The 26998-nt window shown below is 46.1% G+C and overlaps 1 protein-coding gene across 1 annotated transcript; it reads left to right on the top strand.

The window, feature by feature from the left end:
- Positions 1-923: 923 nt before the first annotated feature.
- Positions 924-25005, top strand: Mtarc1 (mitochondrial amidoxime reducing component 1). The gene is made up of 7 exons (XM_090341164.1): positions 924-1168; positions 7535-7708; positions 11867-12029; positions 13320-13460; positions 19400-19461; positions 19553-19624; positions 23657-25005. The coding sequence occupies exons 1-7, from the start codon at positions 924-926 to the stop codon at positions 23781-23783; spliced, it is 984 nt and encodes a 327-aa protein (XP_090197290.1). The 3' UTR covers positions 23784-25005.
- The last annotated feature ends 1993 nt before the right edge of the window (positions 25006-26998 follow it).

The following is a 26998-nucleotide window of genomic DNA, read 5'->3' as shown; positions in this document are numbered from 1 at the left end:
ACTACTTGAGCCACAGCTCTCCTTGGTTCTACTGGCCTCTGAGTGGTTAAATGGAGAAAAGACTTTCCTGTTTTGGCTGACTTTACAATCTCTGGATCCCAGCCTCCTAAGTAGCTAGGATTACAGGCGGGCCACCAGCTGGCACACAGCAAGCAAACCAGCAAGCCTAAGCTTCCAAACGGCTTTGCTCGCAGTGGCTCTTGTCTGCTTTGGTAAGATACATTTTAATAAAAAAATTAATTTTACCATACAAAACGTTAAGTGAAAAGAAAACATCTTAGCCGTGGAGAAAGTACCCTAGGGAAGAAACGGAGAAATTACCAGGAGGAGGAGGAGTGGGGAGAGGGGTGGCCTTGCTGCTCCGGAGATGACACCATCCCGGAAGGGACAGGCCCGGCCCGCTCTCCCCCGAGGAGGCCTCAGCAGCCCGGACCCCAGGGCCTCCAGCCGGGGAAGCGGGGTCGGCGGGCCCCGGGGCGGGGGCACCCCTTCAACTCAGGTCTTAGGCCCGCCCTCGCTGCGGGCTCCCGGGCTCTGAGCTGGCCCATGGGAGGAGGGCCGAGGACAGCTGGGCTCTCCAAGTGACCTCCGGGGGAGTCCCGCCAGCGAGGGGGGCGGGGGAAGGAGACGGCGGGCGGGCCCGTCCCTCCCCGGCTCCTCCAGTGTCCCGCCCGCCCACCCGGTCCGAGCGCCCCGCCCCTGAAGTTCCGCCCCTCGTGCTCCAGCCCCACCCCCCGTGCTCAGGCTCCGCCCCCAGGCCCTCCTCCACATTCAAGCCGCTCAGCCACTTCGGCCCCGCCCCCGGGCGCTCCTCCCGCCTCTCGCTCCAGCCCCGCCTCTAGAAGCTCCGCCCCGCACACTCCAGCCCCGCCCCCAAGCGCTCCTGCAGGCGCGCTCGCTGCTTCAGTCCCCCGGAGCTGACCATGGGCCCCGGCCGCTTCTCGGTCGCCTCCCGCCTCAGCCTCCTAGCCTCGTGGCTCCCCGCGCTGGCCCTGGCCGCGGTGGCGCTGGGGGCTGTGGCCTGGCATTGGGCGCGGCCCCGGCGCCGGCAGCAGGTGGGCACCGTGGCCCAGCTCTGCATCTACCCGGTCAAGTCCGGCATGGGGGTGCAGGTGGACGCGGCGGAGTGCACGGCCATGGGGCTGCGGCGAGGCAGCCTGCGGGACAGGTACGCGCAGCCCCGCGGGGCGGGGGCGGGGGCTGGGGGGGGAGAGGGAGGCGAGGGGGAGGGAGCGAGGAACAGTGCTCAGGCCTGTAATCCTACTCAGGAGTCTGAGAGCGCAGGATGCGGGTTTGTAGCCACCCCGGGCAGGAAAGCAGACCATGGCACTCTTCGTTTCCAGCTAATCAGCAAAAAAGAAAACAAGCTGGAAGTGGAAGTGTGGCTCCAACCTTGAGTGGACAAAGCCTAGAGCCCAGGACCTGAGTTCAAGCCGCACACACTTGAAATGTTTGCAGCAAGCAAGGGAATGGTGACTCTGTACACAAAGAAAGCGAGGGACTTTTTCTGAAAGGAAACATTTGCTTTAGGGAGGTCTCCTAATCTGCAGAAGGGAGCCTATTTGTGAGCGTGCTCCAGTACAAGTCATACTTGGTGCTGAAGAGTGGAGGTGGGGTGGCCCTCTGGGCAGATTGTTTACAATATTACAAGCCAGGTTTATTCGAGACCAGTTGCCAAGCCTGTGTGAAGGTGACCTGGTTTCACCTGCCTACACTTAGGTACACAGGCTGCTCCTACAGGTGCGTGCCCAGAGGTACATTAGGAGAGCAGAGGGTTGCCACCTGCCTTCTCTGAGTTGCGGGGCCTTAGTTTGATCTTTTAGTGGATGTCTGAAGTTTGGGGAAGGCGACCAGGGACCAGCCTCTACCTCTCTGGATGAGCATTTATTCTCTTTGGAGCACGGTCTGGTTATCACCAAGCCTTCTCCTACCTGCCATGCTTGTGATGGTGGAATGGTATCAGAAAAATAATATTTAGTCTACGCTGCAGAGGAGCAGAGCCGCCCATTTCTCCAGTTCTGGGGGCCATGCTTGGCCCTTTTAATGAGCAGTGGCCCAAGTAGAGTCTTTTGCTGGGAAGAGGAGGTAAGCAGGCAGTTTCTGTGGCTGATACATAACCATAATTGAGTTTAGGTTTATTTAGCAATAATGAGGCACTATATCCAGGGACCTGCACATGCTAGACTCTCCAAAATAGTTTTATTTTGATGCAGAATAGCTTTGCAAATTGACCACACAAGGTCAGCAAGACGGCCCAGAGTTTTTTGGGGTGTTTTTTTTTTTTTGGCTAATGTATAGAGGGGTTATAGTTACATTCATCAAGGAGCATTACTTCTCCCACACTGATAATCCCTTCTCATGTTTTTTGTCCCTTTACCCCCCACCCCCGCACCCCTCCCAATCATCTTGTTTTCCCCACTTCCCTATTTCAAATAAACAAACAAATATATATGCAATATATGAGGTAACAAAGTCAGCTACAGTAACAACATGAGATTAACCATAAGTGCAAAAAAGGAGAGAAATAACATAGTACATTAAGAACAACAATCCTTGTTTCCTTATCAGTTTTGCAAAGGAAAGTGGGTTTTCTTTTCAGCAAGCCCAGGTGTGAATTTGTGAAGCTCATTGCAGTTCAAAACAGGTCACTTGAACATTTCTTAGACCGTTTCCACAACTTGTTAGACACTGAAAAATTGTTTTCCCTGGCAGAACCTGTTTTCATCATGATGTTGCATAGCTTTCTTCTGCCCTCAACTCTCTGAGGCTTTCCTGTGACCTTCCATTCCACAGCCATGTTGATTTTAATGTCATCAAAGGGATAATATTGTGTGACCTCCCAGAGGATTGGGTCCTCAGTGGAGAAGTTTGGGTTTCCACCTCCTTCAGTGCTGGTACACAGCAATTTCATTCTGAGGATTAGATGCCTTCTGTGGCCTAGTGCTTGTGGCTCAGGCCTATAATCCTAGATGCTCAGGAGGCTCACATCTGAAGATCACAGTTCGAAGCCAGCCAGGACAGGAAAGTCCATGAGACTCTTTTCTCCAGTAAACTACTCAGCAAAAGCACCGTGGCTTAAGTGGTACAGTCCTAGTTTTGAGCACAACGAGGCTCAGAGACAATGCTCAGGCCTTTGGTTCAACTCCCAGGACCAGAAAAATAAGTAATAGAATAAAATGATCAGTTTTGTTTTGCATAATAAATTCTTGCAGTGAGTGAGACTAGATGAGGTGGAACAGGGTATAAGAGAAGGACATCAACTGAACTTTTATTCAGTGCTGTCCTGTACATTTGCTGATCAAGCTCCATAACCATCTCATGGGCTAGAATTAACTCCATCTTGCTAATGGGGAGATGGTGTCAGATGACATGAATATCTTAGCTCGGATCACAAACCAATGTGTGCTGGAGGGATTTGAACTGAGGTATGGATGACCACAGCACTCCCTCCTGCTCCTTCTGCTAAGGCAGTGGGTGGTGTATGAGTGGAAGAGTTTCCTGGAGGACCAGGAGCCTGTGGGCAAGGTCATCTAACCTCATTGAGCCTTGGTTTTGTCAGAGTAGAACCTACTGGTCTCTAAGGCTTAGTCTCACCTAGACTTTATTTAGTCAAGGGTAACAGATTTAGAAGCAAGCAGGGCAGGAAGAATTGAACTCAATGAGTTTTCTGAGCTCAGGAGCACAGTAAGATGACTGCAAGCATTGCCAGGAGGCAGGGAAAGGACTCTCTGGAATAATTACATTCTGAACCTGTAGAATTGTTTGAAGAAGCTGAGATTTTTCCTTTCAACATGCTCCTTGCCCTCTGTTACTTGTGACATTTTTTTTCTGAAAATTTGTTTATTCGGTCTAAAGACAAAATTATTTTTACTTAAGCATAATTCCTATCTAAGTGGTTCTTTATCACAGAGAGTAGAATCAAGAAGAGTGATATATTTTCATGATATCTCTAACAAATTAATACAGCTTTCTCATTGTGTTCCTCAGCAATGCATTGAAATGCTGCTAATAGTGCAAAAGAAGAGGAGAGATTCATTTTCAAAGTTGTGAGTCATAGATGCTGTGCCTTTCAGGTTTTCTATCCTCAGCCGTATTTTCAGTTTTTAGTTGCTGTTAATATCATCACATGGTTTCTGGATAGGATCGACAATAATCTCTGTAATCTCAGTGAGTGGCTGTGCTGGTATCCAGATGAATTTGGTAGGATCATGTGTCTGCTTTGTTCTTCCACATCCTAGCACCTCTCCACTTTCATATGTCCTCACTCATTTCTACTTCTTCATCTTCTTTCCTATGTTTGAACTTTTCTCATTAAAATAGAAATGTCAAATACCATGTCCATAGCATTGGGTATGCAGTTATTGGGTCCTCACTCTTGTACTCTTTGGATTTAATAGCCACATATTAAGGATACCATGCGTCTTTTGTTCCTTAGGTCTTGACTTGTCTCACTCAACATGATTCGCTCTAGATTCATCCACTTCCCTGCGAATACCATTATTTTATCTTGTCTGTTGGCTATGTAGAACTCCATTGTGTATATATACCACATTTTCTGTATCCATTCATCTGCAGTAGGGCATCTGGATTGTTTCCATTGCCTGGCTATTGTGAATAGTGCAGAGATGATCAGTGGAACACAGTAGAAGACCCAGAAATAGAACCACATACCTATAGGCAACTTGTATTTGACAAGGGAGCTAAAGATATACAGTGGAACAAACACTCATAGGCACAGGCAAAAGAATCCTGAACAGAATCCCAGGGTCACAACAGATTGGAGAGACTCGATAAATGGGACTACTTAAAAATAAAAAGTTTCCATACAGATAAAAACATAGTCTCAAAAGTAGAGAGACAGCCAGCCAACTGGGAAAAGATATTCACCAACAATGCATCTGACAAATGCTTAATATCCAGTATCTACAGGGAACTCAAGAAACTAATCCTCCCCAAACCCAATAAACCATTCACTAAATGGGCAAGGGAACTAAAGAGAGACTTATCAGAAGAAGAGATTAAAATGGCAGAAAAGCATATGAGAAAATGTTCATCATCTATGGTCATAAAGGAAATGCAAATAAAAACAACCCTAAGATACCACCTTACCCCAACAAGAATGGCCAAGATTTTGAACTCAGACAATGACAGTTGCTGGCGGGGTTGTGGAGAAAAAGAAACCCTAGTACACAGCTGGTGGGAATGTAAACTAGTTCAGCCACTCTGGAAAGCAGTGTGGATGTTTCTTAAAGAACTGAAAATAGACCTTCCCTACGATCCCACCATACCACTTCTGGGCATCTATCCTGAACATCATGACCCCAAGATATTATAAGGACACCTGCTCAGCTATGTTCATCTCTACTTGTGGCATTTTTGTGCAAAGCCTCAGCATATTTGTGCTTGGGTTTAGCTAGGGACTCTGAACCTGGGGGCGTGGAAAAAACATGCTAAGTTAAATACACAGGTTGCAGAAGGCCAACTATTTCATGATCCACTTGTTTGAAATCTCTGGAATAGACAAATAGAGATAGCAAATGAATTAGAGGTTATGGGGGAGAGGAACTGATGCAAGGGGAAATTTTATTTTATTTATTTATTTATTGCCAGTCCTGGGCTTGAGCTCAGGGCCTGAGCAATGTCCTTGGACTTTCTCAAGGCTAGAGCTCTACCACTTGAGCCTCAGCACCACTTCCGGCTTTTTTCTATGTATGTGGTACCAAGGAATCGAACCCGGGTCTTCATGCATGCTAGGCAAGCACTTTAACCAGTAGGCCAAACTCCTGGCCCCGGGGAATTTTTGCTTAGAAGAATGACAAAGTTCTGGAAACAGACTGGTTAAAAATAATACCCAGTCTGTCAGTGGATGTGATGCTTGGGTTGTTTGCACATTGTACATTATGAATAATGCTGAATGGCCATCACAGAGAAAGTGTCTAAGTATCTAAGGCATTTAAATATATATGATATATACTATATATCTACAATTAAAATATATATATATATATATATATATATATTTAAAACACTGGCTGTGTGAAATTGTGGAGAGGTAGAAATGTCTGGGAAGCAGCCAGATTATAAAAGCCTTTGAAATCCACTTAGAATTTTGAGCCAGGAACTGGTGGCTTACACCTATGTTCTAGCCACTCAGAAGGCTGACACCTGAGGATTGAGGTTTAAAGTCAGTCTGGTAGGAAGTCTGTGAGACTCATCTCTAATTCAGCAAAAAAAAGCCAGACGTGTAGATGTAGTAGCTCAACTGATACAGTGCCAGCCTTGAATGAAAAAGCCAATGGAAATCATGAGGCCACACACACACAGTTGGGATTTTACCCTGGAAACAGGAATCGTGGGAGGAGTTTTGAATGAGGGGGATACCAAGGTCAAATTTGCATTTTAGAAACATCAAATGATGGCTATTACTGAGAATTATTAGAAAGAATACTCATGCTGCTATCAAGGATTTGAGGGTGGGGGAGCACTGACAGGACAGTTAGGCAAAGGACTTAGATTAACTGTATTTCCTAGTGTAGCTGGGTAACTCCTCCACCATGATAATTTTCTGGGGACACGGCAAGAAATAGCTATTACATTTTGGCTGGGTGAGGGCTCAAGTGGTAGAGTGCTTGCTTAGCAAGCAGGAGGCACTGAGTTTAAATCCAAGTACCACCAAAATCCCCAAACTGTCTGTCCCTTCTACTGTATGCCAAGCATTTATTTCCTTGTGCCTTTACAGTCTTTCTGTGAAATGAATTCTTATCTCCTTGAAGAATGTTTAATGAAAGAGGACAGGCTTTCTACAACCTGAAATGAAAATATAATTGGCATTGTTAATTCTGTGCTCTCAGGGAACTGAGGTGTATTGCTTGCCATATCCCAGCTACTTGAGTGGTTATTCATCACTTTGAAATTAATCAACAGGCTGGGTGCTGGGGCTTTATATCTGTAATCCTCTGTAATCCTACCTCCTCAGCCAAGGCAGATTTTGTTTTTTGTTTTTTTGTTTTTAAATTTTGCTCGTCCTGGGCCTTACACACAGGGCCTGAGCAATGTACGTGGCCTTTTCCCCCCCTCGAGGCTAGTAGCCTGCCATTTGAGCCACAGCACCACTTCCCACTTTTTTCTAAGTATGAGGAATCGAACCCAGGTCTTCCTGCATGCTGGGTGAGCACTCTACGACTAGGCCAAACTCCCAGCCCCTGAAGGCTGATTCTTATTTCCAATTAACTAATTAAAACAACCAGAAGTAGAGATGTGGTTCAACTGATAAGGTGCTAGCCTTGAGTGAAAAAGTTAAATGAGGCCCAAAGACCCTGAGTTTAAGCTCCAGTATCAGTATATACACACATGCAAAATAGTCAACAGCCTCTGTCTTGTTTGTTGTTAAGTTTATGTTTAGGACAGACAGACAGACAGACAGACACACACACACACACGTACATGTACACGTACATGTACACGTGCGTTCGTGCGTGCACAGGGGCTGCCTTCCATAATGGTTCACATCCGCCCTGTGTTTTGAAACTGTCAGGTTTTGGCTTGTGATCAATGAAGAAGGCAACATGGTCACTGCTCGCCAGGAGCCACGCCTGGTCCTGATTTCCCCCACCTGTGATGGAGACACCCTGACTCTCAGAGCTGAACACATGGAGGACCTGCTGCTGCCCATTAGAACACCTGCCACAAATGCACTGCGAGAGTGCAGGTGAGGAAGGGGCGGGTGGAGCCTGGGAGAAGTATTGCTGAGATTGTGAAAACCTGGGGGCGAAGGAGGCCTGGCCCATGAATGTCCAGAGCACTATTGATCCAGAGACCCCTCGGCAGGGCCACGTTCCCCTCTTGGTGGATCTGACGGGAGAAGCCAGGAAGCAGCTGCCTGGTTCTGACATTCCCGTCCTATGCAGAGAACAATGACCACGACAAAAGCATTTTGACATGTCATTATGAGAAAGATCACATTGCCAAAGGGTCAAGGATAGTATTTGAGGTGGTAGCCGTGGGGGAAAGGGGGCTGAATAGGGAAGGTTAAATGGAGGCATTATTGCAAGACATTCCCCGCTTTGCCTGGAAAGACTGGATACCCTACAAATGGGAGTCCCGAGTAGCTGTGGGAACATGATAACTATAACGGTGCTAGGTTGCTTGGTTGATTATGCAAGGGACATCTTAAACCTGAGGACTTGCCCAGTGCCAGAGGAAGGGGGCACAGCTCAGCAGCACACTGTCCAGGGATCCTTTCATTACACTAGGGAGACTGCAAGAGGGACATTTTTCTATGTCTCTAGGAAACTATATCTATGGATGCTTTTTCATCCCAGGATGAGAAAATCAGGCTTGTTTGTTTTAATATGGTGGTTTCCTGATTATAACAGTAATGTGTATTTTGTTATGGAAAAGTTGGAAAACCTCCCTCTTCACAAAGGCAACAAACAAAGGCATTTGGAATAATCATAATTACTACTTTGTCATATCTTTTTTTTTATTTTTTATTTTTTTGCCAGGGCCTGAGCCTTGAGTTCTTAGGCTCCTTCCTCAAGGCTAGTGCTCTGCCACTTGAGCCACAGCACCACTTCCAGCTTTTGTATGCATGTGGTACCGAGGAATTGAACCCAGACCTTTGTGCATGCTAGACAAGCACTGTACTACTAGACCAAACTTCCGGCCCCTGCATATCTTCTTATTGGATGCTATGGTGACTAATTTTAAAACCAAATTGAATGACTGGGCTTGGTGGGCATGGCTGTAAACTCAGTAATTTGGAGGAGAAGGATCATGAATGGGAGACCAGGCTGGGCTGCATTACAGCAGATCATATCTCAAAAAAGAAAAGAAAGAAGAAAAAGAGGAGCTAAGTAAGGCAAGGGAGGAAGAAAGGAAGGAATGGGGAAAGAAAGATCCAAATTAGAATAATAATAGAAATAAAAATGCCAAAGACTTGAATATGGTTTGTATGGAATTGATATGGTGTTTTTGATATTTAAAAAAAATCTTCAAAAATGCCATTTTTTAAATTCTGTAATTAAAGCTTTGTATTGTTTTCAGGGTTTTTCCAGGTGTGAAGAAAAATGTAATGAATGTCTTGACACAAGTAGTTTCCTATCTCTTATTTCCTCTGGCTGAGGATGCTAACACCAGTTTTGTTTCTTACAAGTATAGGTCACATAGAGTTTAGTTGCTAATGGATTTATAGAATTTTTTTGCCACCCTACTCAGCTATAAGTTTATGAGCATATCTAATTGCACTCTGACCATCATGTTCAAAACTGTTATGCTATATTTACTAGCAAAGAGGTAACTTCCTGCTAATTTGCCATTTTGATTGTCAAAGATAAACTTCTGAGCGATGTCAGAATTTGCATCTTCCGTTCCTCCCTATCTGACTTGCTTGTCATGATTAGGTATTTACCTACACTTTCCCCTAAATAAGTATTTGGGGGTGGTGGGGATGTGGCTCGGTGGTAGCATGTTTGCCTTGAGTGTACAAGGCCTTGGATTTGATCCTCAAGCACTGTAAACACATATGTATACAACACTCTTTTCCATTTTATTTAAATTGCTTTGGAGTTGCAGGAAATTTTTTCCACAGGTCTGCAGAGGCCTTGTCAAGGCCTCTTGCCACAACTTACAAAACTTGGGCAGACTTAGTGAGCACCGCTAGAACAAAGATCTCAAGAACCACTGAGCTCTGGTTAGCTTGGGTCACTCTTGTGTGACAGAGTTGGAATCCCAGCCCATTTCTCAAAGATTCCTAATGAGCTTTTGGGGCCTTGGGTTCACTTAGCACTGTCCTCATACCATGCCTGCATACTCTGTCAGAGGTCAGGCGAGCATTCAGATTGTTTGGTTTTTGATTAAACTCTTTGGAACAATGTTCAAGTAAAAATACTGGACCCAACAACCAGTAAAAAGGCTGTCTCTATACTTACTTACTTATTTATTTCTTGCTAGTCCTGTGGCTTGAACATAGGGTCTGGGCACTGTCCTTGGACTCTTTTCTGCTCAAGGCTAGAGCTCTGCCACTTGAGCCATAGCGTCATTTCTGGCCTTTTCTGTATATGTGGTACTGAGGAATCTATCCTAGGGCTTCGTGCATGCTAGGCAAGCACTCTACCACTAGGCTATGCTCCCGACCATAAACATATTTTAATAATAGTGGCATTGTTCAAGATGCTTTTGAAATTCACTCTCTAGTCATTAAATGAGAGAGAGTGAGAGATGATGGGAAAGAAGGGGAGGGAGGCAGAAGAGGGAGGGGGAAGATAGAGAGAAAAGGAAAAGGAGGAGAGCAAAGAGAGGGAGGGGGAGAAGGAGAGGAAGGTAGAGGAGGGAGGAGGGAAAGGGGAAATCTTCCCCTCTTTTTTTTTTTTTTTTGCCAGTCCTGGGCTTGAGCTCAGGGCCTGAGCACTGTCCTTGGACTTTCTCAAGGCTAGAGCTCTGCCACTTGAGCCTCAGCACCACTTCTGGCTTTTTTCTATGTATGTGGTACCGAGGAATCGAACCCGGGTCTTCATGCATGCTAGGCAAGCAGTTTAACCACTAGGCCAAACTCCCGGCCCAAATCTTCCCCTCTTAATGGCTAATTTGGTTTTTCTCAAAAAAGCAAGTCCTGCAGAGTTAAGTTATATAGCTATAGATGTGATAAACCTATGTAGGATCATTGTTTTGATTTAAAAGATGAAATTAGATTTGGAAGTAATTTTTTAAGTTAGAATTTTATTGCTACTGGGTCCAGGAGCATGGCCTAGTGGTAGAGTGCTTGTCTAGCATGCATGAAGCCCTGGGTTCGATTTTTCCTGTACATATACGCAGAGAAAGCCAGAAGTGGTGCTGTGTCTTTTAAATGATTGAGCCCTAACCTTGAGAAAACCCAAGGACAGTACTCAGGCTTTGAGTTCAAACCCCACGACTGGCAAAAAAAAAAAAAAGAGAATTTTTACTGCTACTTCCTAAGATGATCTCTTTGAAAGGTGTATGAGTTTTCATGTGTTTGTTTTTTTTTGTTTGTTTGTTTGTTTTGCCAGTCCTGGGCTTGAGCTCAGGCCCTGAGCACTGTCCTTGGACTTTCTCAAGGCTAGAGCTCTACCACTTGAGCCTCAGCACCACTTCCGGCTTTTTTCTATGTATGTGGTACCAAGGAATCGTACCCGGGCCTTCGTGCATGCTAGGCAAGCACTTTAACCACTAGGCCAAACTCCCGGCCCATGTGTTTGTTTTATATTGGTATTTTTTCTTCATCTTGATCCAGGAAGACAAAGACTCCTGGTTGTTTGGTGATGAGATTTTATCATTATTCTCTAGACATGGCCATGTTAAGTTCAAACCACAAACTCTCTGTACTTCTCCTTAATGCTTTTCTTAGTATTGATTCCACTTTTTCCAAGTATGCTTCAATCAGAGCTAGTGTTTGAAATAACAAGCAGGTGCTGTACTGCTTGGTCCATACCACACCAAGCCCTCTTGTCCTCTATTTTTGAGGTAGCATCTCTTATTTTTGTTCAGGATCTGCAGTCCTGTTACTTGCTTGGAACCACTAGCCTGTGACCCTACACTTGGTGTATTGATTGATGTGGGGGGGGTCCTAACTACTTTTTTCCCCTAGCTGCTCCCAAGCCCCACCTGCAGAGTGGTTGGGATTTGAGGTGAGCCTTCATGCTCAGTCACACTGTACGTGACGTTCAGTCACACTGTACGATGGCAGCCGTACTGCTTAAAGCTGGCTTTCCTTTCATTTGAATTTAAACAGGCGGGATGAATATTATTATAGCTAAGATGTCAGTGCTTTTCTGAATCATCTGGAGCATGTGGGATGAGGGTGCAGAGTCCTCAAAGCTGTGCTTGACCTTTGCCCTGCCACCTCCCACAGGGTACATGGCCTGGATATACAGGGCAGAGACTGTGGAGAGGCGGCTGCAAGGTGGATAACGAGCTTCTTAAAGACTAAGCCCTACCGCCTGGTGCACTTTGAGCCCCATATGAGACCACGAAGTTCTCATCGAATGAGGGATTTGTTCCGGCCCACAGACCAGGTGAGAGGTGTGGCTTGCTGGGGTGGGGGTGGGGAGAGAGGAAGGGCAGTCTCTCTCAGCAATTCAGACATAAGCAGTATCTCCTGAGCTCAGAGCTGTGGATTTTCCCTGGTCACGGAGACCAAGGACAGGCAAGAAGAAACCCTTATGCGTGTGCAGTATTGGTGCTGCTTTCCTGGGAGACCCTGGCATTTTTACTCTGTGATGCATGTAAGCACTCATTCTGATGGCCCTGGAGGTTAAACGGCGTTTTACATCAGTATGTAAAACAGATTCATTTCAGTGGATTACAGAATTACAATAGATTCTGTAACTGTGCAGGGGGCCCAGAGTTTTTCATTTGTTTCCACCACATGTCAGATCACAGCTGTGCAAGCTGGAGTGGGTGTGGGGAGGACCAGAGACCTCAAGAGGTTACGCAGGTCTTCAAAGAATTCAGGTTTAGTTAAGATGTACTTTGGTGGCAAAATGTTTGCGTAGCAAGTGCAATGCCCTGGGTTCAATACCCCCTGCCCCGCCCCAGATAACACAAAGAAAATATAGTTAAAACAAGCAACAAACAAATAAGAACCAGGCTTTGCCAGGTACCGATGGCTCATACTAGTAATCCTAACTACTCAGGAGGCTGAGATCTGAGAATCATGGTTTAAAGCCAGCCTGGGTAGAAAAGTTGGTGAGACTCTTATCTCCAGTTAACCACTAAAAAGTTGGAAGTGGAGCTGGTAGAAGTTCAACTGGTAGAGCACCAGCCTTGAGTGAGAAAGCCATGAGACAGTGCTCAAGCACACAACATGTTAACACACACACACCTTTTCTTCAACTACAGGGGCACTGTACCACTTGTACTATTACGAAACTTAGAGGATCATCTAAAGTACTGCATCATAACTTTCAGGGTCCATCAAAGATCTATTCCCGTATAGTGAATGAATATTTTAATCCAGTATAATGAGGCCATCGTACTTGGCCACTTTATTAAACACTGGAGAAAATGGAGGCTTAGAAAGGTGAAGTGATGTCCCAAGACCCATGCCCAGGAACAGCTAAAGCACTCCAAGGCCATGTTCCTTTCATGCGGTAGTGCAGTTCTGAGAGGCTGCGAATGCAGGCTTTGAGCTGTAACTTTCCTATGGACAGAAGCATGTGTGTGTGTGTCTGTCTGTCTGTCGGGGGGTGGAGTGGGTGGGGGAAGGTGGAGAGAAGGAGAGAGAGAGAGAGTGTGTGTGTAGGGAGAGTGGTTTCCAGCAATGAGGCCCATGGACCCTGTACGAGGTATTTGTGTTTTCTTAGGTTGCCTACTCAGATGCCAGCCCCTTCTTGGTACTCTCTGAGGCATCACTGGCAGATCTCAACTCCAGATTGGAGAAGAAAGTGAAGGCGTCTAACTTCCGGCCCAATATTGTAATTACGGGGTGTGATGTGTTTGCAGAGGTAATGCTGTACCTTCTTTGCTTCTTTTCCTTTTTCGTTTTTTTTTTTTTTTTTTTTTTTTTTTTAGCATGCAAGAGTCTTGGATGTCAGATTAAATTCTTTCCAAGGGTGGCATGCATATTGACTGTGCTGTGTGATGATTAACTTGTAAAATCATCACGAGGAGGCAGATTCATCTTGGAGCCAAATTCTCTCGGTCTGCTGTTCATCATCTGAGTCACCCGTGGAACCAAGCGCGTGTGTACTGGGTCTTGTTAAACATAGGCTTCCTGTTTAGTTGTTGCTCTTTTGAGGAAGAGGAGCATGGTGGAACATGGCTGCTGTGTGTGGAGGGGTGAAGGGATGTCTGGAGGTATTGATGCTCCCTTAGCTTCGTGGGCCTATCCTAAAACATTCCCAGTGCTTCCTTCCATCAGCCCCCATGAGATTCTGCTTGAATCCCAGAAGAACCAGGTATCTAGCGGTCATTGTGATCTGGCCACAGGCTTACCATTGCAATGTTCTTGATATGATCTGTCTTTAATCTGAAGGCAGCAGTTGGCCAGCTGGGGGTGCAGTGTGGAGGGGTGCTGGGAACACTCAGCAGTGACTTGGTGCTCAGAGAGGAACAGAGGAGCCCTGAGTTTGTATATGGAGCAGGAGAGACAGACTACAAATCCATCCTTATACTTCTGCTCCCATTTCCTTGGGGCCCAGGAAAATACAGAATACAGATTTTTTTTTTTTGTGGGTCGTGGGGCTTAAATTCTTGGCCTGGGTGCTGTCCCTGAGCTCTTCAGCTCAAGGCTACTGCTCTACTCCTGAGCCACAGCCCCACTTCTTGGAAAACACTGAATTCTTATAGTGAAGGAATGAATTTCCCCCTCTCAGCTTGGCTGTGGTGCTAGGGATACAATCTGAGAATTTGATCCTTACAGTGAAACTGGGCAACTCAGAGTCCACGTTCCACTCCTCACTGACGTTTGCCTTCCTCCTGTACCTCACCTTGCCTGAGAATGGGGGTGATCGTGTCTGCCTAAGATTACTGTATGAAGGGCTAAAGTGGTCAAGCACTAGTCTTGAGCAGAAAAGCTCAAGGACATAGTCTAAGGTCAGAGTTCAAGCTCCAGAACCAGCACCACCAAAACCTGCCCAAACAAGCAAAAACCTCTCCCAGCTTTTCAACCATATCGTTTCTTCTAGGGAGGTCAGAGAAGTTTCTGATGTGAAGTGTATAATTGCATTAGCAACCCGAGACCTAGGGTCAAGCGATGCCTTGGGGTTTCTCTGTGAACAAGGATGATGTCTGTCCTTGCTCATCTCTGCCCTGGGTCAGCACTGCTTAGGCAGATGAAAGGATGAGCAACTTGTTGAGATTCCTCTTGCATGGCTGTCACTAGGAGACCTGTTCCTTCTGAGGCTTTTCTGGTCCAGGAAAAAGAGAAAAGAGTTGGCAAGGGTCTCCTGGAGGCTTGTGTTCCTCACAGTAGCTCCACAGGCTGAAAGGAAGTTTTCCTATTGAGCAGGCGCAGTAGGAGGCATATGGGAAGGTCAGATGCCTTGGTAGGGGCATCGCACCACAGGGAGAAATGAATGAGCTGGCTTCTGAACCTTGGTTATACAGTAGGCCAGTGAAACCCTGAGGAGCCGAAGGCCTACATGAAGTCAGGGCACCTAGACCTTCACCTACCTGTTTCAGGAAGTGGATATCCAACCAGACCTGCAAAAGTTCTGGGAGGGAACAGTGCCTGTCAGGTGGAGAGCAGTTTAGGAACAGCTCCAAGACATAAAGTAGACTATAGAGGTCAGCCATGGTATCAGTGCAGCCCTGTAATCCGAGTAAGGTGCTTGGCTCAGACCACAGCTTTCCTCCAGGCCACAGCCATTCACCGCAAGCATTCTTAACCCGCTCTGGTCCTACCCAGGGGATGGCATGCTTTCCATTCAGGCAGCAGGGTCATGTTGAAGTATTTTTTTTTTTTTGCCAGTCCTGGGTTTGAGCTCAGGGTCTGAGCACTGTCCTTGGACTTTCTCAAGGCTAGAGCTCTATCACTTGAGCCTCAGCACCACTTCTGGCTTTTTTTTCTATATATGTGGTACCAAGGAATTGAACCCGGGTCTTTGTGCATGCTAGGCAAGCACTCTACCACTAGGCCAAACTCCCGGCCCATGTTGAGAGGGGTGCAGAGGCAAGGGCTCAGTATGGCTTTTGATCTAGATTTTTTTGGGTTGGACCTAATTCTGTAGCCCCCTGTATCTTTCTGTATCTGTGTGTTTCCTAATTGAGAATACCTTCTCTCTGACTGTGGCTGCTGATACCACACCATGGCTGAGCTGGCCTGATTCGTGTTAATACCCCCTTCACCTAGTGGTTTACAGCCTCTCTGTTCCAGACACTGGGAATTGTGTACAGGACACACACACACACACACACACACACACACACACACACACACACACACACACACACACACACACACACACACACACACACACACACACACACACACACACACACACACACACACACACACACACACACACACACACACACACACACACACACACACACACACACACACACACACACACACACACACACACACACACACACACACACACACACACACACACACACACACACACACACACACACACACACACACACCCCCACTGCTGTTTCCACAGTAGCTAATGTCCAATTCCATGAGTCTTAGGTGGAGGTGAAAAGCCATCCATTCACTATTCTTAATTGCATCAGGGCCGAGGGAGTGAGCTCTAGGCTGAGCCAAATGCCCCAGCACCTCTGTCTACATGCCTGCTTCTGGTCTATGGTTTCCCAAAACCTTTGCACCAAGGACCTCTAACTCTCTGTCTTCTCTGTGTCTCCTCTTGGATGTCCAGAATTGAGGGTGGAATCTCCGTTGCAGCACATGACAGTGTAAATTTCCAGGTGCTCAAGCTGAGACCTCTAAACCAGCCTCCTTTCCCCAGGGTCCAATGTGCCTGCCATAATTCCCTTCCACTTCACCACCATTGTGGCAGTGGCTTCTTCCTTCCCTCTGTTTCTACCCTCAGCCCGGTTCTACTTTATCTCTTGCGGGCACTGCCTGTCCTAGCTCATTGTTCAAGGCAGGGGCTCCCCAAAATTCTGTGGACCTCTTCCCTTTCTACCTTTCCTGTATCACATTGACTCCTGCAGTGTCACTGGAGGAGTCCCTCTGGAGACCTGGGCTCTGTTGAGGAAGCCATGCCCTCTCCAGGATACCCAGACTCCTCCATTTCATTTTACAAAGTCCACCAAGGACACTTCATTTTTTAAGCCAGCCCGGCTTAGCGCTTGAGAGCTGCCTTTGGTTCCCCTCTCTGCCCTGTCCCTCCCAGGCCATAGCTGCTGCTCTCTCTGCTCTTGGCCACCCACCGAGAGTACAAGTGGAAGCGCTTCCATTCAGCACTGTGACTCACAAGTCTTCAGTGGCTCCCCGTCTCCCAGAAAGTCTGAACTTACAATTGTTCAACTTCCTCTATACCTTGCTACTTTGTCAGTCTTTATTTTCTTTTTTTTTTTTCTATGTATGTGTTATCGAGGAGTCGAACCCAGATCTTCATGCATACTAGGCAAGCACTTTAACCTCTAGGCCAAACTCCCGGCCCTCAGTCTTTATTTTCAATAAAAAGTCCAAGCTCCAACAGAGCTTTGGACCAAAAATACAATTTCTCCTGCTCCCTGGCCACCTGAATTCATCTCTATCCCCTTCAAAGCCTCTGGCCTTCTTTCAGAGTCTAGCCTGAAAGCCTCCTCCCATGAGATTTGGCTGGTGGGCAGAGTCAAGCCGCTCAGTACTCTGCCCACACCTACCCCCCACCCCCTCACCCCCGCCCCAACCATACGGTCAAATCCCTTTTCAATCCACCTCCTCCAGTCTGAGTCCTAGCAGGAATTCCATAGGTGTGACATGACCCCTTTCTTCCCCTTCTCCATGGGATTTTTACCCCAATTTTCTATGACTTATTTGCCAATAGTTTTTAATTTTCTATAAAAGGGTCTCTAATTCATAAAAAAAAAAAAATTCCCTAAGAGAAACTTTCATGACTCTACTTTTGTACTTTTTATGACCACAGTGCCCCCTGGTGAAGAAATGTTCATAGAACAGTCTGGCTGCTCTGACCTGTTCTGGATTTAAAAAAAATAGTTAAGCAACTGATACCCTAGCAAAGGGAAGAAAGTGTACATAACACCCAATCTGGAGGAAATGGTTTTATTGTAAATGTTCAAAGAGTTAAACCTTTAATTCTATATAAGACTAGAGGTTGTATATTTTAACATAATTTTGTAGACTAGAACGGTGATGCTTAGTATTATAAAAGTAAAAAAGTGACTGTGGGAAATGGCGCTGTGACTCCCGGAGTAGTGTGGTAGCCTTGAGCTGAAGAGCTCAGGGACAGCGCCCAGACCCAGAGTTCAAGCCCCACACAACCGACCGAAAAAAACAGTGATCATGATGTTAGTTAAGTATAACTATGCCACAGTACTGTAAACATATCTGTAACTACTTAAATTTAATAAAAAATACACAGTTAAGGGACCCAATTTGTGTTTTAAATAAAAACAAAGCCTAAATCTCTCTCTATATATACATCATTATGATTTTTAGCTCATGATATATATCTATATCTATATCGATATATATCATGAGTAGCATGCATTGTAGGGACCAAAATCCTGCGACTGCAGCTGTCTCTAAGCCTATGGTGTACAAAAGACAGGGCAGTTCTGTGTCACCCTCTAGGGCTTTGCTTTTAGCCTTCAGGAGATTGTGCTTCTCCCTGACGGGTGACAGAGTCCTTAAGGGTCCATCCAAGCTGTAGTGATATGTCCTTTATTTCTTCAGTGTCCATCCTTCCATTTTTCTCTGGCACTGGGGTTGACATTCTGAGCTTATAGTTTTCTAGTGAGCCAGGCCTCTGCCTTGCCCTTGTGCTCACTTCTGCCTTCCCTAGCTGGACTCTTCACTTCCAATCTCTCTTTATCCATAAAACTCCTTTCCCTAGAGACCAGTCTGCATGGGTTCCTCTGAATTCCCACAGTAATTATTGCCTGCAGTTAATCCCCACCTTCCCAACACACCACACTGCCTTCTGATGCCTTTTCTCATGTTTTCTAGAATTCATAGAATATTTCGTACTAGCCTATTAATTCATGAGTTTATAAAGAATGGGTTTCTCATGACATTTTCATACATCAATATAACATTTGATTATATTTAGGCCCCTTCTATCCTCTCTCTAGCTTCCTGGATGAGTTTTCACACATTAATATCTTGAATCTTAAGTTCGGTCTAAGCAATTGAATGCACTGACTTGATTTGTAAACTCATAGACAAGTGTTTGGAGAGAGACTTTATGTGGAGTGATAGAAGCCCCTGTAAATATTTTACTCACTGAAAAATCAATTTCTTTTCTTGGTTTGTTCTTATCTGGCCAGTGGATTTTATCGGGGCGTTTCTTTATAGGCCAGGCTGACTTCAAACTCAAGGTCCTCCTGCCTTAGCTTTCTGAGTGCTAAGATTATAGATAGATATGTGCCATCATGCCTGGCTGATGTAAGATTCTTAAGCTACATAACTTCAGGCTTGCACTAAAGTTGCGATGCACTCTAGAATGATCAGCAATCCCCTCATTGGGGTCCATAGCCCCCCTTTTAGCTCCCCAGGGATGTGCTTCGTTGCCTCTTGAGATGTGTTTCCATGCTAGTTGTGCAAGTGGTGTAGAGACATTGCATCCCGGGTGGCATGACATGAGGGAATGTGGGCATCCATTGACCTCTAGGGACTGAGCTGGGCCTCCCCATCTTTGACATGTGTGATAGCCTTACGTGTGACTCTTGAGAAGTCCCTTGCACAAGCGCATTATGGCTAGGGCCCAGAGGTGTTCATGCGGATTTGTGCTTTTGCTCTCAGGATTCTTGGAACGAGGTTCTGATTGGGGACGTGGAGTTGAAGAGGGTGATGGCTTGCACCAGGTAAGGTTGTGCCCTGCCCCTGCTGAGGTGGGGGAGGGCAGGAAAGCCCCAAGGCCGTGTCCACTCTGTGATGCTCTGCGTGTGTGTCCAGGTGCATTCTCACCACGGTGGACCCAGACACGGGTGTCATGACCAGCAAGGAGCCCCTGGAGACCTTGAGGAGGTAAAACTGCATGCTGGGGGCTTCTCACAGCTGCGTGTACTGCTTGGGACAGCAGTGGTATTTATTGCTCATTATTTATAAGTAGAAACAGTGAATGAGTGATGCTTCTTATGCTGCATATAGAGTGTCACATCTCGTCTTTACAGACTCTAAGACCTTCAGGCTTTGGGCCTGACTTGGCATCTGTGGGTGTCAGTTGTTGTGGGAAGCATGGGGCACGCAGGGTTTACTCTGAGCAAGGCCTAACAGCTCCTTAGCAGAGGACATTTCCTGGAATATGGGTCCTCCTGTCTCCTCTTCCTCCCTGCACCCAACTCACTGCTGCCTCTCACAGGCCAACAGTTTAATTTCCTCTGGTCAGTACTCCTCCCCCTTTGCTCATTCTTTGCATAAGCTACTATCTGGCCCTTGCCCTGGACAAGCTGAAGCTCTGGCTCAAGTGCTACCACCCTGGCGGGCATGTCACCCCTGAGCTTGAGGGCTGGGCCTAGCCTCTCTGGCCAGCACCTGTCGTCCATATGATGTGTCCTGAGGGGAGGGCTCAGTGACAGCCAGGTAAGCCAATGGCCACTGGACTCAAGCTAACTGGCTCAGAAAGGGAAGGCAGAGTGGACTTAGACAAGGCAGTATGCAGGGAGTTAAGTCTAAAGGCAGGGATAGGGATGAGGAATTATTGAGCTAAATATTAGACAGCTGCTTTTACCTGATTGATTGTCCTAGCATTAGCCACAAGTTCATAGGGACCTTGAAAGGAGGGCATATGAATCAACCTAAGGAACCACATTGTTGGCTTTCCCCCTCCTTGTGGTGTAAGGCCCTGGATTTGATCCTCAGCATCCCCCAACAAATAAGTCATTAAATAAAGTTCGGTACTTGCACCAGTTCCACATGTCCACTGAGGATCTTGGGGCTGGGAATGGAGGGCCACTGTGAAACACAGGGGCACTGCCTGGCAGGTTGTTGTAAGAGGGGACGGGTTGTGAGAAACATCGATGCCACACTATAGGTATTGCTAGAGATGTACTCTCTCAGTGTCAGGCCAAACCAGAATCCCAGCTTCCTGGCTTCCATGGTAACAGAAGAGGTCTAGGGAGGACCAAGTTGGGCAGCGAGTGAAAGGAACTCTGATGTATGATATTGCAGGGATATTGCAGCCATCCTCAAATCCCCTTCAGTTAAGTTCTGTATAGGGCAAGGTAGACAAGGTAGAGCTCAATGGTCGTGTGTGCAGATCAAAAGTGCTTTGGAGAACTGGTGGCCATTCCTGTTTATCATGTTCTCCCCTCCTCCAACACCATCTCAGACTCAGAAATCATCTCCTGGTGGATTTAGAAAGTTTATATCCTTCCAGGACATACCACCCCACTCTCTGAGTTTTTAGCGCTCTCTCTTCCACTAGGATGCTGTGTTTATAGAAGGAGAGGAACTGACCCCAAACACAGAGCCAGGGCAGAGAGGTGGGGCGGGGGGTGGGGGGGGAAGAGGGTCACACCGTGCCCCGCACCCCTGAGAGCTTCTGCAGGCTTTATGCAGCTCAACAGTCCCAGCCTTAATTGCTTGTAATACCCAAGGAGACAGCACAGCCGGCTTAGGTGTCTTCTATCTCTTACCAAGATTTAAATTGCCATGGGCACAGTAATTTATGCTCCTCCCAGGACAGGTGGTCATAAATTGGGGAGAGAAAGGTCCCACTGTGTCACATAAATCACAGGAAGGGAGCACACAGTGGCACTCACACGGCCTCTCAGCCTCACTGTCCGTACCATGGCGTCCAGGAGCTGGTGCTGTAAGTGTCGGTGGGCTCCTGCCCAGCTCCCTCCTTGCCAAGGATGTCAGTCAGAGCCTGGCTTTGTGCGTGCTGGGCAAGTGTTGTAACTCTGAGCTGCAGGCTGGCCCTTGGAGACTTCTAGACATGTTTTAGGTTTCCTGTTCTGTTTTGGGGGAAGTGGGGAGGAGCAAGACTGGGATTTAAACTCTTCATCTGATTGATACTTTCTTTCTGGCTCATGCTCTATCACCTGACCCATGCCTCCAACCCTAAAAACATTGCATGATCTCATTTATTTGTGTGTGTTGTGTGTACATGTGTGTGTTTGTATGTTCCTGTCCTGGAGCTTAAACTCCTATTCTGGGTGCTGTCCCTGAGCTTTGTGCACAGGGCAAACACTTGACCACTTTGAGCCACAGTGTCATTTCTGGCTTTTGGGTGGTTAACCGGAAATAAGTGTCTCATGGACTTTTCCTGCTCGGGCTGGAATCATGATCCTCAGATCTCAGCCTCCTGGCAAGCCTGGATGGGTATAGGCATGAGCCACCAGTGCCTGGCTCTTCCTGCCCTGTTAGGGTAATTATATGTCTTTATATTAATTGAAAGAATACACAAAGAAGATTCTCTTAAGTGATTTTATAATTTGCTAATTCCAACAGAAACATGATATGCATGCAGTTTTTTAGACATACAAGATGCATGTATGAGAAAGTACTATGATTCCAACTTGTTGAAAAAAAAATCTAGATAGAATTGCTTGCAATACTTAAAATATCCCACAAGAGGCCGATAGCACCCACGTTTGTTTTTCTTGCACCTTGGCAGAGCACTTTAGCTGATGGCTGCCCAAGGTGAGAGAGGGAAAACTCTGTGGCCCCTACTTTCCACGTGGGGGTGGGGAGGGCATGTCCTCATGCTCAGATGTGGCTTAGCCTGTGGGTAGCGGAGGCCTGTGGGGTGGGTGTTCAGGAGGAATGTGTGTGGCCAAGGGCTATACCCTGTGGAAGGCTCTTGCCCTAGCCTGGCTTTTTAGATCTGGGATCTTAAGTAAGGAATTACAAGGGTAACCCCCTTGGAAACATTCAAACCTATTGCTTTTCTTGAAGTTTAAACTTAGATTTACCCAATTGCCTTTTTGTTTCAAGTATAAATTTATCCATTGTTTTATACAGCATGCTGACAATTTAACCTTGAACACGTTCACTCACTCATTCACACACATTCATACTCAAAGATCTTAAAGCGCGCAAAATTAATATCAGCCGTTCATTTTCCGGAGGTTTGTGTCAAGAGAGCTTTGCCAATTTTACTCTTGCAGGTGAGAACCAGGTTCAAAACAAAACTTTTCACAAGGCAACTTAGCTGGAATTTATTTTTCCAGGGCTTGTTACAACTGTAGGCATGCGGGAGTGGCCATACCAGGCCCAGAAATGTTCAAATAAATAACAAAGATATACACACACACAAAAATCACAAGGATCCATATTTAAGACTGGTACCAATTTTGAAAACAAAACCAGACAAGATAAAATACACCAGACAAGATAAAATACACCTAACAAGACAGAAGCAGAGACCTTTAAGTACCCCAAATTAGTCTATGCAGGCAGGCTGCAGACCATAACATGGGGTTACAGGCATGAGCCACTGGCATTGGGTTGAACTGTGATTCTTTAGGTACCACTATTCTTTAGGGTGCCATGAAGGTTTCAGAATCTAGGAAGGACAAGATTGGAACAAAATACACAACCATATAGTGTACTGTCAATGACTAATGGAAATAGGAGTGGAGTGGTTGGCTAGAAGCTGTTACATTTCCTCTAAAGTAGGCTGAGTATGACCAGAAACCAAGAAAAAGCCATAAAGATAGCATTGTTCTGGGAGAATCTCAGGACTGAGCAGTTATAGACAGGAGGAGAAGGATGAAGGATGGACTTCAGGGCAGCATCCCCGAGGGTGTGGCCGGACCATCATTCAGGTGACAGGTGTGGAGGAATAGGGAGGGGGGTGCCAAAACACATCTAGACATGCTGTGTCTAATCTCTTAATGCAGAAAAGGAGACCTAGTGTGGGGAAAAGCTGTGGGTTGTGGCCACTACCCTCCTGTAGCTGGGCCTGGGGCAGGATGACTGCTGGCCTAATGCAGGGCACTGTTCTGTTAGGATAGGAATGGAGTCTGTGTGGGGAGGGCACTTGCCTTAGCTCAGACTAGCCAGGAGCTTCCTGCTTGGCTGTCACTCATTGCCTTCTCTCTTGTGTTACAGTTACCGCCAGTGTGACCCTTCGCAAGTAAAGTTATATGGAAAGTTGCCTCTCTTTGGACAGTATTATGTTCTAGAGAAGCCAGGGACAATCAAAGTGGGAGACCCCGTGTTCCTGCTGGGCTCGTAGGGAGCCATTCTGGAGTTCAGATGCCTTTCACAGTTATCCTCTAAAATGGCATACGAAGCATGGTGTTTCTGAACTGACTGCATCATATTTTCTGCAGATCTATGATGCAAGTTTTTCATCTTCTGGATTTGGATTTGAATCAACACTTCCTGGGTCCCACGGATCAAATGAGTCTTGTTAATTTCAAGTAGGATTCTATTAAGTTAGTTAAATGAAAAACACCCCGTTTAATTGTAATTATGGAATTCTTCCTCCTGGGAAGAGCAATAGAACATCATTCTCATTTTTTCTACTCATCTTTCAGAAAAACAATAAGAGCAGGTGAGCCAGGAGTTTGAGCAGGTTTTGTGATTGTGTGCATGAGATGTAATGAAAATTAGATTTCTTCCCAAATTAGGCTGGAGTATCAATTCACATTTCTCTTCACTTCTGGATTAGCTTTTTGTAAAGCCCTAAAACAAGACAAAAGTAGTTTTGCTTGCTTTTACTGTTTTCTTTTTCCTACCATGAGACAAAATGTCAAATACTTCCTACTAATGACTTAAAAACACTTTCCACCATGAACAAGTGAACAGTGGCACAAGAGACAGAAGGATCTTGCTTAAGGAAGGATGGTGCATTTTTTTTTTTTTTTGTCAGTCATGGAACTTGAACTCAGGGTCTGGGTGCTGTTCCAGAGCTCTTTTGCCCAATGCTAGGCTAGCACTCTATCACTTTCAGCCGTGACTCCTCTCCTGTTTTGAGTGGTTAATTGGAGATAAGAGTCTCATGGGAACTTTTCTGCCTCAGCTGGCTTTGAACTGCAATTCTCAGATCTCCTGAATAGGTAGGATTATGCTGGCAATGGTGCCTTCTTAATGAACAAAATGAAATAGACCAAAAAGAACACAGTGCCATCTAGTGGTGATAAATGGCAGCTCAGCTCACTTTGTGGAAGTATTAAAATAACCATCTTTATAGTTTTGTAGAAAAACTCTCTAAAGGGAGAAGGTAGACCCCAGCCATTTCTTTACACCTTTGCTGTAGGAGATTTATTCCCTAAGCCGCACTGGCTCTGTGGCTCCAGAAGCCTTTTCTACCTTTGCGCATGAGTAAGTGCTCCTTTTAAATTGAAGGTGGAAAAAATGCTGATGTCTTCGAAGGGAAAGAAAAGTGGCCTTTTGTTGAAGCCCAGTTTTTCTACTGATCTAATTTTTCAATTCTATACATCTTATAGGGTATAGTTTTCCTCTCTCTCTCTCTCTCCGTCTTCGTCTCCGTGTCTCTCTCTCTCTCTCTCTCTCTCTCTCTCTCCCTCCCTCCCTCCCTCCCTCCCTCCCTCCCTCCCTCCCCCCCCCCTCCCTCCCTCCCTCCCTCCCCCCCCCCCCTCTCTCTCTCTCTCTCTCTCTCTCTCTCTCTCTCTCTCTCTCTCTCTCTCTCTCTCTCTCTCTCTTTTCCAGTCCTGGGATATGAACTCAGGACCTGAACACTGTCCTGGGGCTTTCCTCAAGCTAGTACTCTACCACTTGAGTTGTAGGGTATATTTTTTGATGTCCTTTAGTCTTTTCCTTGCAGTAAAGAAGTTGACTAAATCATGAAAAATGTCCCCCAAACTATAAATAAATGGAAACTTCCCGACTGAAGTCTGATCTTACTCGTTTCTTGCTCTGAAATTGGGCTGTGGAAGCAGGTTGAGGGCTGGGGACATGGTTCAAGTAGTAGAGTTCTACCTCGCAAGCAAGGAACCCTAAGTTCAAACTCCAATATCACCAAAACAAATAAATAAACAACACAACAAAATCCCATGGGCGTCAGCAAAGCCAACACCTGTAACACACGTTATAAAATCTGAGTCCCCTCCAGGAAGACTGAATTCACACTTAGCCCCTAGGCACATGCCTGTGCCTGAGGGGTGGTTGAGCCAACCTGAGTTTTACCAATAGCTCTGCTGTTGAGTTTTGTGGAAGTGCTCAGTAATTGCTGTGTCTAGCTGAACTCTGGGGTGAAGTTATAAGTTAAGAGATATATGCCTTTTTTTTTTTTTCAAATTGGAACATGGTTGCTTTGGTTTTTTGCACGCTTGAAGTAAAAATTAAAACAACTGTCCAAAGAATCTGGACCAACACTGCTCACAGCAAACCTTCTTTCTGCTGAAACTAAGGTAAGTTGGGAGAAAAGAGACCAGAAAGTAGTATAACTAATGGGCCCCGGAGAATGTAATGTTGGCATACTGCACACAGGATTCTGAAACTGAGTAAAAGCTGAACCCACCTTGTGTTTAGTACTCTACCATTGGAACTACACTCTTAGCCCTTTTGGTTTTACTTTGTTTTTGAAACTGGGTCTCACACTATAACTGCTCAAACTGGCCTCAACCTTGATCCTCCTGCCTCTTCCCTAGTAGCTGGGAATACAAGCGTTCCTGACTCTTTACAGCTTAAATGTTGGCTTCCTGTTGGTCAGTAGGCTAGGGACCATTTCATATCTGAAGTCTAGTGGTTGTTGATAGATACTTATATTCAGTTGCAAATGGAACACTTCAGACCTGAGCTCTAACAGCTTGTTAAGCTCTAACAGTGGAGCATGCCTTTCCACATGCCTGAAGGCTCCAGGAAGACAGACCCTGTTGTCTCTGGATAGGGCTCTGTGTAGGGTAGTTGGCACTTCAGAAAAACCCTCAAATGGAGGAGGGTACTTGAACATCTGTCTTACTTTGTGAGAGTTTCCTTTTGCCCCTTGAAGGAAAACAGTTTAAAGAGAAGCTCCCGAAGTCCCCAGAAGCTCAGTGAAACCGAAAAATCCATTTACTTGGCTTTATTTGATATTAATGCCAAATGCAAAACTGATGTCCTATTTATTTTGGATTTGGCACATTATCACACAAAGCCTCAGGGAGGACTTAGGACCGTGGGCAAGGAACACTTAGGCCCACCCTCTGTGGACGTGTCATGGTAACTTCATGGGGCGATCCCAGGAGAGTTTCACACTCATGGCTTGGGAGCTTATACAGGCCTATGTGGGAGATACAGGGTGGGCAGCCGTGAAGGCTTGTGCTTGTGGTAACAGCATTAGCAGAGACTACAAACAAGGGGAGAGAGGAATCACAGGGGCCCAAAGGAAATCCAGCCATTTACTGATATGTGGGAAACCTTTCCCTCCTTCAGCTCTTCCTGAATATGCAGCCTGCGGAGTGCATGCCAGGAAGGCTGCCACTGTGACACAAGTGTGGATGCAGG

The sequence above is a fragment of the Megascapheus bottae genome, chromosome 10 (assembly GCF_031878675.1).
Source record: "Megascapheus bottae isolate mThoBot1 chromosome 10, mThoBot2.hap1, whole genome shotgun sequence".
Taxonomy (NCBI): Eukaryota; Metazoa; Chordata; class Mammalia; order Rodentia; family Geomyidae; genus Megascapheus; species Megascapheus bottae.
This window is presented reverse-complemented; position numbering and strand designations above follow the sequence as displayed.